Below are 17,746 nucleotides of genomic sequence, written 5' to 3' on the forward strand. Positions count from 1 at the left end.
TAGAGAAAATTTGTGGAAACAAAAAAATTGTAGAATAACATATATTTATATAAAGAGCGGTGCTACTCTGCCTCCTGAGTAGCACCACTCATTTCTACCACTTGTTGCTTTTTAGTTTTTTTTTTTTTCATTTTTCATTTTATATTTTTTTAATATATTTAAGTATTTTTAAAAAATAAAAAAAATGCACCAATACACTTAAAATCACTAAGTAAAAATATATATAAAAAAAAAAAAAATTTGCAGCGGTACACTAGAGTGGTACATTTTGGGCGGCATACAAGTTTTTTCCTTATATGTATGAGTTCTGCAACGACTACAGAAGTTTTATACCGACACCCGCTACCGAATTATGTGGCCAAAGCCACCTAGCAGCCTAAAGTTAAAAAAAAGTAAAAAATAAAATAAAATATGGTGCCCCGCGTTTGAAGATGAATCTTTAATTTTTGAGAAATTTTATTAGTAGTCCTCAAGTAGGATTATATGTGCAGACCTATTGATATATATCATTAAAATAGAAATTATTGTAATTTGAAAGTGATATTATTATAATTTTAAAAAGTTTTTAAAGATAAAATTATTCAAGTTTACATGTGCAGTCCCCAAATGGAGACTGTACGTAACATTACTCTTCATTTTTTGTTCTTAAAGTAAAGCGAACTTACCCCAACAGAGCTCCATTTCCGACTCCATTCTAGCCTCCCTTGCTCTCCGACAATGGTTAATGGTGATATTAGCTGTTTCTATTATTTCCTCCAATTGTTTTGTTTTTTACATTTTGTTTTTGAGGGGCGCTTCTAGCCAGTTCGGCTGCTTTTCGTATAGAAACAGCCATCTACTAATTATATGCCACATTAGACATTACACATAACAGATACAAGATACACCTGCAGAGAATCACAAGCTCATGCCCATTTTACAAACCTACACTAGAATCCCGCTTTCCCATATTCAAATCCGCACCCGAATCGATCCTGTTCGCTCCAAACACAAATGACTCACTCCCACTGTTGCCAAAACCGAAGCCGTAAGAAATTGAAGCCCCGATTTGGGATGTAGACGAGGCTGGAATCAAACGCTCGGAAACGGGCCGAAATGGATTGAAGCCGAGGTCTGCATGGTCGTCGGAGGCTCCCGTTGGTCTCAAACTATGGGAATTCGAATGCCTCCTCACCTTCACAATTCTCAGCCTTGAAGAACCGGTCGCTGATCCCGTAAACAACGACGTATTGAAACCAGCATTGGAATTTGAATAATCTGAAAAGCCAGAAGTTTGATTCCCAATATTGGATGGGTTCATTGGCACATACTGAAATTTTGATGGAAGCCCATAAAAGTTGAATGAGAGAGAATGAGAAAACTGATCGTTAAGGCTGGGGTTTGGGGGGGGGGGGGTTGTGTGAGCCGGAGCTGCAAGGCTAGTAACGCTGATCCAATCTTGATTTTGAGATCGAGTGCTAATGTTTGCGTGTGTGTAATCATAAGATTTCTTAGATTCTAAGAATTCAAGATAGATTAAAGTAAGAAATGTCTAAGTGGTTAGGTCACACAGAAGGGGGTGGGGCTCCGATTTCTTTCATCGTATGCATCTCGGTCACACAGTTATATGGGTGTGCCTCATACGTGGCATCACAAGTTCCTTCATCTAATGACTCTTCCTCACTTGAGTTCTTTTCCACCAAAACACACCTACCCGATATACCAACCAAACTCACGTCCACAAATTACTTATTATGGAAAGCCCATGTCCTTCCTGTTTTACTAGGCCATGGTCTTTTAGGCTATCTAACCAATGAATTGCCCTGCCCACCCACAATGGTTCCTGATGCTACTCATCAGCTAATATCCAATCCAGTAGAAACAAAATGGTTGCGTCTGGATCAGTTGATCCTTGGTTGGATCAACAGCTCCCTGTCAGAAGCACCTCTCTCACAAGTGATTAATTGTGAGACGTCGCATGAAGCTTGGGAAGTTCTTGAAACTTTGTATGGACGACATACTCGTGATCGTGTCCAACAGATGCGTGGAGAGTTGCAAGTTCTCACCAAAGGTTCCTCGTCTATAGAGGAGTACCTACACAAGGCCAAGTCATTGGCCTTTTCTCTTCGTGGTGCCGGAAAACAAATGGATGATGATGAATTCATAAACTACCTTCTTCGTGGCCTTGGATCTGAATTTGATCCTATTGTGGCAGCTATCAATGCTAGAGATAATTTTTCGTCTCTGGAAAATATAATCGGTAAGCTCCAAGATTTTGAGTTGCGTATTTCCTCTGCTTCTCACACAAATTCCTCCCATGTTGCCTTGTATACAAATAGATCCTCTGGACCCAAGTCCACTGGTGAAAATAAGTATAATCATGACAGAATTTCAAACAATCGTGTACGAGGTTATCGTGGGGATCAACGTTCTAATGAACGCTCAAATGGAGGTCGTGATTCACAACCTTCAAACCAAGGATACAATGATCGAAATATAGTTCGTGGTGGTCGAAGTTCGCGCATTACATGCTTTCGTTGTGGTGGCTCAAACCACAAAGCTAATGCATGTTGTGCCTCAGATGAAGAGGCTGATCAGTACCACGCCTTCCTTGTTATTCAAACTAGTGATCATGTTGATGAATCATGGATCTCAGACACTAGAGCAAACCATCCCATGGCCCCAACAACAAATGAAGCTCAAGGTATTACCCCATACATAGGAACTAATAAGTAATGGTTGGAAATGGGTCTAATTTACCTATATCTGAAACTGCCAACTTTACTCTTCCTAATACCTCAATGCAATTGAAAAATACTCTGATTGTGCCAACTTTATGAAAGAAGCTTCTTTCAATTTCAAAGTTTACCACTGACAATCAATGTTATTTTATGTTTTATCCTTGGGGATTTTTTATCAAGGACCTGCGAAAGAATCAAGTGATGCTTAAAGGACCCGTGCATGATGGCTTATACCCCTTGTCCTCATCCATTACACATATCAGTCCAATGGCTCTCCTCACCAATAAAGTCCCCAGAAAAACATGGCATTCTCGGCTTGAACATCCCAACATTAGAACTCTTCATACTTTGTTTCCATATCTTTCTATTACAAATAAACAAGTGGAATTTTGTGAAAGTTGTGTTATGGGAAAGTCTTCTAAATTACCTTTTCAAAATTGTAGCTCTCATGTTCCCATATTTCTTCACACTCTTCACACTGATGTATGGGAGCCGGGTCCTATACCGTCATTTGATGGCTATCGTTATTATCTAGTAATAATCGATGAATTTTCTTGATATATATGGCTATTCCATTTAGAACGTAAATCCAATGTTATTACCATATTTCCAAAATTAATTGAGATGGTTGAAAAACAATTTAATACTACTATCAAATGCATTCAAAGTGATGGTGGTGGAGAATTTGTCAATCATAATTTAAAGAATTACTTTGCATCTCATGGTATTCTTAAAAAATTTTCTTGTCTTGGCACTCTCGAGCAAAACGATCTAGCTGAACGGCGTCATCGCTATATAGTTGAGACTGCTCTTGCGCTCATGAATTACTCTTCAACTCCTACAAAATTTTGGTCTGCAGCCTTTAACACAACAGTTTTCCCTATTAATAGGTTGCCAACTTCAGTCCTTCATGGCACTACTCCTTATCAATTAGTTTTTAAATCCCCTCCATCGTATGATTCACTACGAGTCTTTGGTTGCATGTGTTATCCTCTTCTCACTCCATTTCGTCGGACCAAACTTCAGTTTAAGTCCACTCCTTGTATTTTTCTTGGATACACATCTCAGTATAAGGGGTATAAGTGCATGGATTTAGTCATGGGACGCATCTATATTTCTAGACATGTGGTTTTCAATGAGGAAAAATTCCTTTTTTCTGAGTAGGTTCCTATCCCTCAGAAACCAAACTGGTTTATAAATCGTCCATTTCCCAAAGTTCTCATCCAAGGGCCATCGACTGAATCCTCGGCACCAACTATTAAACCCACAAGACAAATTCTTGAGTCTACTACATTGCCTACAGAAGCATCACCTCATGACTCCCTTGAACCTGATATACCACCTGCTTCTGAACCTGGACCTGTATTCACCAATGATCACACGTACCCAAGATGGTACGAGAAGGCCAAAAACTTATTTTTCCACCCGGCATCCAGTTCCAGTTTGTTTTGCCATTGATTTAGCAACCACACATGTGGAGCCCAAAACTTTTAGACAAGTCGAAAGAGATCCAAAATGGCAACAGGCAATGCAGTCCGAGATTGATGCCCTCCATGAAAATAAAACTTGGAGTCTAGTACCCCCATCTCCAAACCCTAAATTTAGTTACAAGCAAATGAGTTTTTAAGGTTAAAACAAAAGCTGATGGTTCTGTAGATCGCTACAAAGCCAGACTTGTAGCTCGAGGTTTTACACAACTTCAAGGTCTGGACTATGATGAAACATTTAGTCTTGTTGATAGACCTGCCACTATCCAACTCATTCTTCATTTGGCTTTATCTTAAGGGTGGCCTCTCAAACAACTCGACTTTAGCAACGCTTTTCTACATGGCGAGTTGCAAGAAACGGTGTACTTAACTCAACCACAAGGATTTGTCAATCCTCAACATCTCAAATATGTTTGTAAATTGCACAAGGCTTTGTATGGGCTTAAACAAGCCCCTCGTGCATGGTACCTCAAATTTAGCAATTATCTTATGCAATTAGGTTTTCAAAGGTGTCCATATGATAATTTATTATTTTTTCGGAATGATCAATCTAAAGTACTCATGCTCCTGATCTATGTGGATGATATAATCCTCACCAGAAGTTCCTCTTCTTCCATGGCTGCAATCATTCAAACTTTGTCACTTGCTTTCCACATGAAGGATCTCGACAATTTACATTATTTTCTTGAGGTCCAACTGCATCGTACTATTGAGGATTTATTCTTACATCAGTTCAGATATCTTTTATCCCTACTGTAAAGGTTCGGTCTAGATGGAGTAAAACCAATGTCAACACCACTGGCTTCTAGACAAAAACTTTCGGCTCAAGAAGGAACCCTTCTAGATAATCCTACATCCTATTGACAGATGGTGGGAACCCTTCAGTATCTCACCTTAACAAGGCCTGATGTGGCCTTTGCTATTAACTTTGTTTGTCAGTTTATGCAGGCACCTCAAGCTGTTAAAAGAATCTTTAGATATCTCAAGGGAACAATTCATCTTAGTCTTCACTTCACCAAATCACCACTATCTGCTCTTCAAGGTTACTGTGATGCCGATTGGGATGGGTCAATAGATGACAGACGCTCGACATCAGGTTTTTCAATTTACATGGGATCCAACTTGCTGTCATGGGGGAGCCAAGAAGCAAACCATCGTTGCTCGCTTGACTGCCGAAGCAGAGTATCAAAGTCTAGCTTCAACAACTGCAGAAATACTATGGTTTATGAATTTATTAAAGCACTTGGGATATAAACTCTCAGCACCTACACTATACTCAAAACAATATTAGTGCAATTAGCATGGCTCGAAATCCAATTTTTTATCAACGAACAAAGCATATCGAGATTGACATACATTTTGTTCTTGAGAAGGTCGCAAATGGTCTCATTCATCTTGCACATATTCCTGGTCAAGAACAAGTTGTAGATGTTTTCACAAAGTCACTATGTAGTCCACGGATACACAATCGAGACAAGCTCTGCATCAATCCAATACCGACTTGACCTTGAGGGGGAATGATAGGGATAACATTCCATATTTACGCCTTGAATCTCTCCATCAATCTTCTCCATAATGCAATACACTAAATGGATTGATCTGTTTCCTTCTTTCCCTCCCGTGTTCTCTTAGTTGTATTTATGTTAGTTTTCGTTAGTTTCCATTATATGTGTATTTTCCTTAGCTGTTCATTCTTTCATTGTATATTGTAATCTGTAAAGTTTATATATATGGCAATATATAAGCCTAGCAATCTGTGGGCATTTTTACAGAGTTACATCTAGAAGGTTAATGGGCTCAGTTTTTCATTTTGCTATTAAATTATCTAGACAAAAAAAAAAAAAAAATTGTAATTTAGGTTTTCAAAGACAATTAACCTAAAATTCAAGATTATGAAACAGAGAAGTAAAAGGCAGTATATGGGAGAAGATAAAATTTTTACAAAATTTTTCATCTCATCTCATCTTATTTCATTTAATCATTACAATTTTTTTCAAATTTCAAAACAAAATAAAATAAAAAATTCAATTTTTTCAAATTTCAAAACAAAAATAATATTAAAAAAATATATTATAACAATATTTTATTCAATTTTTAACTTTTATTTTAATTCAACTCATCTCATCTCATCATCTACAAAAACAAACGAGACCTTAACTTTTAGTAGCAGAGTAGAGTTGCTTTGTCAAACATTTTCTAGTTTTACCAATTAAAATTGGCTAATTTGTATATATTGAACTATGTGTTGCTTTTCTTTTAGGTCTCGTTATTTTTACAATCATTTTCATTTTATCTTATCTAATCATTATAATTTTTTTAAACTTTCACACAAAATAAAACAAACAATTCAACCATTTCAAGTTTCAAAATAAAAATAATATCATTTTCAATTTACAATCATTTTCATTTCATCTTATTTAATCATTATAATTTTTTTAAATTTTCACACAAAATAAAATAAACAATTAAACTATTTCAAGTTTTAAAATAAAAATAATATTAAAAAAATATATTATAATAATTTTTTATTCAACTTTTAACTTGCATCTCATCTCATCTCATTTTATCTATAAAAACAAACAAAATATTGCAATGTTCGTGTGATTCAGGGAGATGAGGGAGAGTGTAATTCGGAGAAATGAAATGTTGAGAGGATGACAAGAGAGAGATGGGTCGTGGTTCAGGGAGATGAGGGAGAATCTAAGAGATGATGGTTCGTTTGTATCTTGGAGATGAGGTTCAACAGTGGTGACATGAGTTCAACCGATTTCCTTTCTGGTTTCTTTTTAAACCAACAAGGAAAATAATTGTTTAGAAAATTTAAAAAGTTGTAATAATTGTGAAAATAAATAAGGTCTTAAAAATCACATAATAATGGCCTCACCAGCTATACAGTTGTTAATAGAATACTTATAGTACAGGCATCGTATATTCTTTTAAAAAAAAATAAATATTAGATTTATATAAAAAAATTAATTTTTTAATAGTAAATTTTACTTATTTTTAAAAGGAATGCGCAAAATTTGTATAACTAATGACTATATCTATCATTAATTCGCTTAATATAATTGGCTAGCCGAATACCCAAACAATTATTTTCCCCTCGTTTGTTTTTTCAGACCATTTTCATGCTTCTCCTCTCTCTTTCTCATGCGCTCTTCTCCGATCCTTCCTTTTTTAGATTACGTTTGGATGTTGAGATAAGTTGAGTTAAGTTGTAAATAATAATATTTTGTAGGTCCTATTGAAATGAGTTTAATTTTTTTTAAGTTGAGATGAGTTTAGCTTTTTAGGTTGAAATATATGAAGTAAATTGAGATGTGTTTAATTTTTTGTAGAAAGTTAGAAAAGTAGTGGGTCTCATGATTCTCATCAATGATTAATTTAAAATGAGTTGAGTTTGATTCAATAATCAAACACATCTAATACTCACTCTCGATCCCTCTTTTACCAATCAACAAGATTGCTTGAGAGAGAAGAAATCTAATGGTAAGTTCCAAGCTTCTCTCCTTTACCCAATGCCAATGGCATTATTCCTTCTAATGTTGGTTGTTGTTCTCTTATTCAGTTTTGTTTTCATAGTGCACTTGCTAATGACTCGTTTGGTTGTTACATTGCACTTAATTCAGCTAAATTCGGTTCAGATTTTGATTTTTTCTAACCTCCAAACACTAAACTCTCAAATTACTAAACTCATCTCAATTCAAAACTTCTTTACACATGAGATTTACAATATTTTTCAACTCAACATATTTTTATATATGGGACCCACAACCTTTTTCAACTTTTCATATATACATATAAACTCATCTTAACATCTAAATATATCTAAACTCATCTTAAGTGGATCTCATAGAATTCACTCCACCATTTCAACTACTAACTATTAATAAAAAACTCAACTCAGCTCAACATCCAAATTTACCCCAAGTCTTTTGAATGATCGACGATCTCTAAATTTTGGTTTCTTGTATGAAGCCTGATTTGGATAGTAAAATCCTATCAATTCATCTAATCTCAATATCCAAACATCATAAACATAAATATTTTTTAATTTTAAATATACAATTTTTTCATATAATCATTATATTTTTTTAAACTTTGATGAAATATAAAAATCAATTCAATTTTTTTAAATCTAAAATAAAAATAATATTATATAATATTTTAACTTTATAATATTTTTATTAAATATTTCTCTCTCATTTTCTAATACTTCATAAAATATATTAATTCAAATTATTTTTTTACTATTTATAAATTATTTTATTATTATTTATAAATGATCTAATTTCATCCTACTGTATAAACGAGTCCCAAGTTTTGATACAGACGCAGGATAATTATGGAAGAATTCACGGGTGTAGCAAAAGTTTTTGTACTTTTGATTACTATTCACGTGAATACTAACGAAGAGTACAAAACTTTTATGAATTTTTCCTTTCTTCTCTCGCGAATGCTACGTTTGGATATTAATATAAATTGAATTGAGTTGTAAAGATTAATATTTTTGAATCCCATTAATATGAGTATAACTTTTTAAAATTGAAATGAGTTTAATCTTTTATATTAAAATATATGAAGTAGGTTGAGAAGAGTTTAATTTTTTTATAGAAATTTTAAAAAGTAGTTGGTCATATCAATGATTAATTTGAAATGAGTTGAAATAAATTGAATTTGATTGTTGAACCAAACACAACCTAATCATTTTGCTTCTTGTATTTCTTAGGGTTGTTTGGATTCAAAATTGATTTCAACTCATCTCATTTCATCTCATCTAATTATTACAACTTTTCTAAACTTTCAAATAAAATTTAATATACAATTCAATTTTTTAAAATCTCAAAACAAAAATAATATTAAAAAACTATATTCTAATAATATTTTATTTAACTTTCAAATCTTATTTCAACTCAACTCACTATCCATATCTCACTTTTGTTTTATTGCTTCATATTCCAAAAAAATAAAGCTATAAAGAAGTTTCATGGATTTCTCAATTATAATTATGTTAATTCTTATGTCTATTTAATATATAATTTTGAACCTGTAGCATACTTTTGTACCGATAGTCACGTTATATAAATGACTTGGCCTCTTTTTTATTATTAGGCAGCAGATGGCCTCTTTTTGCTATAGCTAATGTTCCAGAAAAATGCTTAAAATGTTTCATAAAGATATGCAAAATATTTTAGAAAAATATGAATAATGTAAAAATATATTCATTGGAAGTTGTCATATTTTGATGTATGTTTTTTAATAGCGATAGTTTAAAAATAAAGCTTCCAAAAGAGAATAAAACTAAATATTTGAATAAGAAATCTAAATGATTTTAAATATAGATATTCTCACCACTCTTTTATAATTGAGTAATGCTAGAGCCATCGCTGGTGGCACCTGTTGGAGCTACCGTTGGCTTTAGTATGTGTTTTTTTATGTTTTTTTTTCAATTATTTTTTATAAATTTTTTTTAATATTTTTAAATATTTAAAAAAAATAAAATAAATTTAGAATATTATTAAAAAACACTTCCTTAATCATAAAATAAAAAAAAAATATTAAAAAATACTTCCTTAATCACGAACTACCATTTAAAAGAGTTTATGGGAATTGTAAGTGAGCCATTTGCTCATAATATTTTTTGTATGAGTAATGCTATTTTAAAATCTCTAGACAATATACTATTGACGTGGTATAATTCGATTTAAAATATAAAATATAAAATTTGACCTCTACACTACTCTATACCAATGTTTTAGTAGCCGCCAGATTGGTCATCAATCGCGACAATAATGCTTTAAGAAATAACAATGTTTTAATTAAGAGTATTGAGAGGGCCTATAAAGTCTAATGGAAGTATATTTGATTGCCCATTCCAGAGGGAATATTCCCCTCCCGACCCATTGGATTGGGCTTGGGCAAGATACTGAAGCCCATCTCGGCCCAGGTCGCTCATCTCTTATGGCTCAATAATCACTAATAGAATCCGATCCACAGATTGTATTAAAAGAAAGGGAATATACCATGTAAGAAACAAGTCGAGGGGAGACAAACGGGATGCGCCGATTCTGACACTCTCTTATGACACCTACTATTAAAAGATCTCCACCGACAAGTAAACGGAGAATATGAAGAACATGGATAACCCTCCATTTTCTGATGGTAGAGACGATAAGTGATCGCACCGATCGCCTACCATCAAGATGCCATCCAGGAAGCCATGTCACATTAATGATGCTATCTTAAACGTCACACTGCATTAAAAGACCATGACTTTGACAACTGTGGCCTTGACGCTGACCCCTGACACAGTGTACGAGATATTTTTCCGATAGCTCGTATAAAAGCCAAACTTTAAGTACGAATAACTCATGTACGAATAACTCCCTTTAAACTCTCCAATTCTCCTATAATTCTTCAAGAAAAAGTATTGACTTTAGCGTTTAAACCACCACCGAAACCACTTCTATCTTTATGCTTGCAAGTAGAAAGATCCCAACCCAAATGATCGGAGCTTAACCAGATGTACGAAAAACGTCACTCCATTCTTGAACGTTGAAAGGGTCGTTCGTTTTCCCTTTCCACCGTCAAATGGCAACATTTTGACAATAGAGGCGGAGAAACAAAACAAAACGCCCCGTTTTTAATTAAGAACGGCACAACGCCGTGGCAATCAATTAAATAATTACAGCAAACAACAACAAGATTCTCAGTTAATTAACACCCTAAATGCACTTAACGGTCAAATGGCAAATTAGTAATATCCTGTGAAAACTCAGACCTAATTGAGTCGATCCCCTCTTCCCTCTCTATTCTACCCTCAAACAGCTCCGTTATTCAAATTTTCCACAAGATATCGATCTCTCCGCCAATCTTCCTCTGCAGAACATTAGTTCAATCTCTCTGTCTCTCTCTCTCTCCGCTGGAAGAATCAAATTTAAGGACTGTGTTCAAATGGCGACGTCAGCTTTCAAGTCCACGACGAAGAGAACTCCGATAGGAGCCTCTTCATCATCCACCGACGACTCAGTATCCTCCGATCGGAGCTCATCTCACCGCCGCTCTCGAAGCCTGAGCAGATTCTCGCGCCGGCTCCCGGAGACGGCAGCCGATGATTTCGAATACCACGTTCCGCCTCCTAGAGGAAAGTTCGTGAACACGGTGAGGGGCTCGGGGTTCCCTGAGATCAGCCTCGACGACCTCGCCATCGAGTTCTTCGGCTCCGGTGATCGAGGCCGCTCGGGTTCGAGGAGCTCCGAGGCAGTCCCACTGAGTGATTCCGGTACGTCGTCGTCGCAGAGGCGAGGGAGGTCGGTGTCAAGGCAGAGCTCGAAAATGGGTGGAGATGGGAGGGGCAGTTTGTGTAATAGCTCCAGTGGGGGAAGGGTAGTTCCGGAAAGTAATTCGAGGAGGCGACGGTCTGTTTCGGTTGTTCGCTGTCAGATTAGCGATTCCGACGTGAGATATCGCTTTGCATTTTCTTTTGATCCTTTTTCAAGTTTTATATTTGAACTTGAACGATTTGATTTTAACGGACATTATTTCCTGTAACGAAGATCTTAGCTTCATTGCGCACTTATTTGGAATTTGAACAAGCTAACTTAATTTTCATTTTCGTATTCATTCGGCAATATAGCGTATATACTAGGCTTTGTTTGAAAATTTGAAATAGGATTTGGACTTTACACTGGATAGAGTGTAGTCTTGAAGATGTTGTCTTTAATTGCATGCTCATCTCGAATTGAATTATTTGGTTTAATTTTCAATTCTTATACTGATTTATACGCATTTATGTAATGTATGCACTCAGTTTCGAGTGAGATAGCATACGGACTTAAAAATAATGAAGTATAATGTTTATCTCACAAATAACTGGGGTAAATGTAATGTTGTGTCTTTGATATATACATATACATACATATATATATATATATGTGTGTGTGTGTGTGTGTGTGTGAGTATGTAGTGTTGAAATATCTTAGTAGCAGTACTGTGATTATCATTCTTATGATATCCTATAGGTTTCATTTGGGATATTATGAAGTGATAACTTTGACCTCCTCTCTTGATATAATTACAAATTCCTGTATTTTTGTCGAATGAATATACCTATAGATAAGGAGGCTACCTTGGATAATTTGATTACCACAATGTTTTTTGTTTGTATAAGATGATATTCTTCAGTAACTCATGAGACTTTACCGTTGAATTCTAGCATTGCAAGGACTGGAGGAGATTGAATTTGAATGCTTTTCTATGAAAAATGATAAAGGTTTTATATATCCTGTTTACACATGCTTTGTCCTAGTAAATTGTGTAAGAACATTTTTAGTGTATCCAATGTTGAGTTTTATAGATGCATACTATCAGGGAGCATGCTTTATTATTAGTGGAGATTAAGTTTACCATATTGTTTTCCTAAACAAGAATATGTAATTTTTCTTATCTGCATTGAAGTTGGAGAAAATATTTATCTTGCTTATGGTTGTATATATTTTTCCAAACAACAGAGCGATCTAGATCATTCTCAGAATTCTAGAAATCGTGCTAATCTGAAGAGTTTTGGTAATGCAAACAACAAAATGCCATTACCCCATAGGCCGGCAGTTTCAAATCAAAGACAAGTATTGAGAAGATCTTTTAGCCAAAAAGATTTGCAGTCCCACGATGGCTATTCTGTAAAGTCTTTTCCTTCTCTTATGGCTTATTCCTTATCACTATTGTTCATCTTTGTTGAAATCTGTAAAGCATTGAGTTTGGGATTTTGTAATAGGTAAGCTCACAGACAGAGACAAGCTAATGCTCGCACATACCTTAATTGCCTTAAGTTTAAAGTTCTCTTTAGTTCTGTTAAAGATTTTTTCATCGAACTTGTATTCATAACTGACCTGAATTTAAACAATGTTCTTTAACTTTCAGAGCCAGTCTTCTGTCCTTACTGATGATGAAGGAAAGGATGCTCATTCCAATAGAAGTGGTATTGAGAAGACCACGCGAACATTTTCTGCCCAAAATAAGGTTTTTTTTTTTTTTTTTAATTATGTTAGGTGTAAAATGATGGTTATGCAATAACCACTGCCTGAATTTTATATTTTACCTAGACCAAAGAGAACAAAGTTATATATTTTCATGTCAATCATTTAATGTGTCAACTTTTTCATTCATCAGGTAGAGCGCCTTGCTTCGGATGACATTAATGGTGAATTTTATGCAGCAATGCGCGAAGAACTTATAAATGCTGTGGAGGGGATCAGAATGGAACTTGAGCAAGTCTGTAATTAATAAATGCTGTGGAGGAGATTGATGTTCTTTATCCTACATGTGCAAAATTTGGTTCATTCTTTGATCTGTTTGCTGAAACTAATTTGTGCTCCTTGCAACTTACTCAGGCAGCAGTTAAAACGAAAGAATCTTTTTCAGGAAGTGATGATTGCTTGCAACCAAATAATTCCAATGTTCTTCGGGCTGTTTCTTCAATCAGAAAGAACTACTCAACAGTATTGGAGCAGGTAACTTCAAATTATTTGTCCTGGTAATTCACTCTGTGATATCCTTGAATATGCGAGATGCACACAGCAGGAGCTTTACTATTCATAGTGATTGTTGTTTGGGAGTATTTGAGTGGGTTTATCTTAGTAAATTACTCCTTGTTGATTTCTTGACATAGATTTGGTTTTGTTGAATGTTTTAGAGTTCGTTTGTTTTCGCAGATGAGATGAGATGAGATGAGTTGAGATTAAAGTTAAAAAGTTAAATAAAATATTGTTAGAATATATTTTTTAATATTATTTTTGTTTTGAAATTTGAAAAATGTTGAATTGTTTATTTTATTTTGTATTGGAAGTTGGGAAAATTGTAATGATGAGATGAGATGTTTTCTTAAAACAAACGAAGCCTTAATTTGTACAATTGTCTAAACTTGCGTTGCAGTATTGAAATTCTATATTTGTGCAAACAGTACAAGATCAGATGTTAGAGTCAGCTAAGGGTCCGTTTCACAATACAACTATTCTCAAGTATTCTCATATATTTTCTTCCCAAACATCACTCAAACACCAAACATTTTTCAATTTCAAATCTTCAACTTTTTCACCTAAGCATTACAACTTTCCCAAACTCTAAACAAAACACAAAAAATACTACTTTTTCAAATTTTAAAACGAAAATAATATTTAAAAAAAAAATTTAACTTTATAATATTTTTATTAAGCTTTTTCTCTATCCTTTCCCAAAACTCAATAAAACATCAAGCCATTTCACTAGTAGTCACAGATATACTGAGATATTCTACGTATCCAAATGGACCCTAACTGTCTCTTTAAATTGCTGCATTCAGCATTCATTTCAGATTTGTGTTGGGATGGTTGACAAATGTGTATTGAGTTGAAATTATTTTTTATGTTTGTTCATACCAAGACTTTTAGAGGAGTTACTAGTTTGGATTTTACTTGGAAGACTATTTGGAATGTGACAGCATCTTCATAGGTAGTTTTTGTTATTTGGATACCCACACTGGGGGGAATTCTTATAGTTCATAATCTTCTAATATTGAAGACAATTAATGTGGACTGGTGTTTTGCACACAAGAGAAAGGATAAGAACATCGATCATTTGTTGCTTCGTTGCTTAGTTACTATGGAGTCATGGTCGGTTTGTTTTCGTGGCATTTGGTATGCAATAGGTTATACCTAGATCAGTAGTTGCTTCAGTGCTGGCAAAGGAAACCTAGTTTGTACAGGAACAAATTTGGAATGTGTTTCTGTCTTGTGGACTATGTGTAGGGAGGTAAATAGGCAGACGTTTGAGGGGCAGGAGCTTTCTGCTGATAGAATTAAGTCTGGATTTGCGTTTTCCTTTTTGGATGTTGGTAGATGGATATAGTGACTATACTTTATTTTTTTGGATTTGCTGTTTATCCTGTTTATCTTATTGTTAACTAGGAAATACTTTCATGTATAGAATCTATATACTCCCTCTTATTGTTGGATTAAATTGTACTCATCAAACAGTATATTGATCATCTGTGGGCATAATCAAGAAGGTAGTGCACATCTTTCTATCAACTTTCTAAATGCTAAACAGATGCAATTTGCAAATAGGCCCACTGCATTATGAGTTGCCTTCCATGTGAAAAGAGCCCTTTTTAAGTGCATTTTAACTGGCAAAAAATGCTGAAGTGATGGATCTAATAATTAACTTGAATTCACAGTCAGAGAAGCGTAAAAAGGATTTGTTGGCCAAAATGGTGTTGGAGGAGCATCGTGATCGGGAGCTGTCTAAGATTGTGAACAAATTGCTTCCTGATCCAAAGAAAACTGCTGTGGAAAAACCTTCACAAGCCAGAAAGGTACCCTCTTTTCCTGCACTCTTGCAGGTTGTTGGGTTTACCCTTATTTACAGTAAAACCTCTCTAATAGTTTGGTTATTTCCAAATAACTCTCCCCCTTTGCAGAGGGTAAAAGCGAGTTGACTTTTTAGTTTTTATGTTTTTTGCCAGAGGAGTAGTGACAGAAGTAGGATGTCAAAGTGTTTGACTGAGGAGGCAGAGAAGTATATTGAGGACTTCATTTCTAACGTTGAGGATACTGACATTTCATCTCTTGATGGAGAAAGGAGCGATACAAGCTCATCTTTAGGAGGAATGGTAAAGCCGGAAACTCTTCAAAGTCCAGCAGCGTCTAATCCTCTTCCCGTTGAAATGGATGGGGTCGTTCTGCCTTGGTTGTCCTGGGAAGCTAGTAATGATGCTACTCCTCAATCATGCAAGAGTAAGGCAGAGCCTCCCGTAACTCCAATCAGCTTATGGGATGCAACTCAGGTACTCGTTCTTTTCCCGGTTGTGATTCCTTTGGGATGGAGAGGGGTGGAGGAGTGCTACATACAATCGTAGAGTGTGCAAATATCGTGTAATCGTTTTGAAAAGAGTGAGATCCACTATTAATAAATTATTATTATTTTTTTTCATGTGAGTCCCGTATTTATTGATTTTTTTTAAAGTGATTGTGCGACGCTTGTATACTCATGATTGCAACTATCATTTCTCTTTTTTTTAGTAACTGTAGCCGGTCCTGCTTACTGTAATTTTTCCCTGTGATTCATTGTTCCCTTTTTTTCACTCGACTCATTTTTCCTTGAACCACATTAATAGGAAGTGTCCAGTGCACAAAATCAAAGTAATCGTTCCGCGAGCAGTCGTGGGAGCTGGAGCCCTATTGCTGGCACGTCAATGTACCTAGGAGAAGACGCATGGAGTAAGTCTGGAGGGCCTGGTAGTTATGGTAGCCAATCTTGTTCCAATGAATCGAAAGGATTATGCTTTGACATGGATGATTATCTCAAGGTCCAAAGCAACGAAGATTTTCTCTTCGAAAGATTGAACCAAACTCAGAGAATCAATTCAGGTGGTCTTCTGCTTTGTAATCGCACGTTTTCCTGGATATAATAACGCCTTTCTTTCTAGTTTTCTTTCCCCCACATTCTACTTTGTACAGATACTTTGTTTTATTTATTATTATTATTATTATTATTATTATTATTTCTGGTAAGAAGCTTTAGACATTCATCATGTGTCTTCTAGTAACTAAAACAACCCCTACCCATTTTCTTGCCTAGAAGAAAAGCATTTTCATAAAAAAGCATCCGATTTTGGAGCTTTATTACATTTATTTTGCCACTGTTTCCAGCTTGTGATTATGGTAGCAAATGATTTCCAAAGCTACCTTGGTACTGCGTTTTGATTTTTCCTTCTATTTTAGCAAAAGAAATAAGCGGGGAGATCCAGATGGGCATAGGCTACAATAGTAGTATCTGGTCTAAGAGCCTCTTAAGAGCATTTACAATTGCTTCTTCATCTTATCCTTTAAAATACATCACCAAAATTTACTTTTTCTATTTTACATACTGACTAAGGGTGTAATCGGTCCGATCCGGTCTGGTTTTGGACAAAATCTAGGATCGAACTGGTATGTACCGGTTTTGTATTTTTCAAAATCGATTACGCTCCGGTTACCTTCCTAAATCGGTACCTCCGGTTTTACTGGTTTCTGGTCTAGTTCGGTTTTCCGGTTTTTTTAAAATGTAAAAACATGTAATAAAGTGTAACTTCTTATGATAAAATGTTATTAATAATTTAATATATATATCATGTTTAAAGCATATGATCAATTAAATTTTCATCTTTAAGATTAAACTTTTATTTTATAAATTATAATATGAAATTATTTCATATATGATATATAATTATATATATTATATATAAAAATTTAATATGTAATTATATATATAAATATTTTGTATAATATATAAAATTAATTTTTTTATATATATTTTTTTCTAACCGGTCTGGTCCCGGAAACTACGGAATCGAAACCAGACAGGATCCGGCCAGTTTTCATAATATAGGAACCAGTTCCAGACCGGATCAGTTTAAAACCGGACCATCCGTTCTAGTTCGGTCTGGACCGGTTTTCCGGTTTAAATTTACACTCCTAATACTGACTTTTACAATACATCATATATCAGTTTATTTATTTTTCTTTA

General features: G+C 34.7%; 1 protein-coding gene across 2 annotated transcripts; it reads left to right on the plus strand.

Moving 5' to 3' along the window:
• The first annotated feature begins 11,023 nt into the window (after positions 1-11,023).
• Positions 11,024-16,769, plus strand: LOC121236471. 2 transcript variants are annotated; one of them, XM_041132904.1, is made up of 8 exons: positions 11,024-11,665; positions 12,739-12,885; positions 13,127-13,225; positions 13,376-13,477; positions 13,597-13,716; positions 15,417-15,554; positions 15,705-16,025; positions 16,356-16,769. In XM_041132904.1, exons 1-8 carry the CDS (start codon positions 11,162-11,164, stop codon positions 16,647-16,649), a joined length of 1,725 nt encoding a protein of 574 aa, XP_040988838.1. In that variant the 5' UTR covers positions 11,024-11,161; the 3' UTR covers positions 16,650-16,769. The 2 variants fall into 2 exon arrangements, with proteins under 2 accessions (XP_040988838.1, XP_040988837.1); XM_041132903.1 differs by having other exon boundaries at positions 11,034-11,665; positions 12,718-12,885.
• Positions 16,770-17,746: the final 977 nt, after the last annotated feature.

This window comes from Juglans microcarpa x Juglans regia, chromosome 6S, assembly GCF_004785595.1.
Source record: "Juglans microcarpa x Juglans regia isolate MS1-56 chromosome 6S, Jm3101_v1.0, whole genome shotgun sequence".
Taxonomy (NCBI): Eukaryota; Viridiplantae; Streptophyta; class Magnoliopsida; order Fagales; family Juglandaceae; genus Juglans; species Juglans microcarpa x Juglans regia.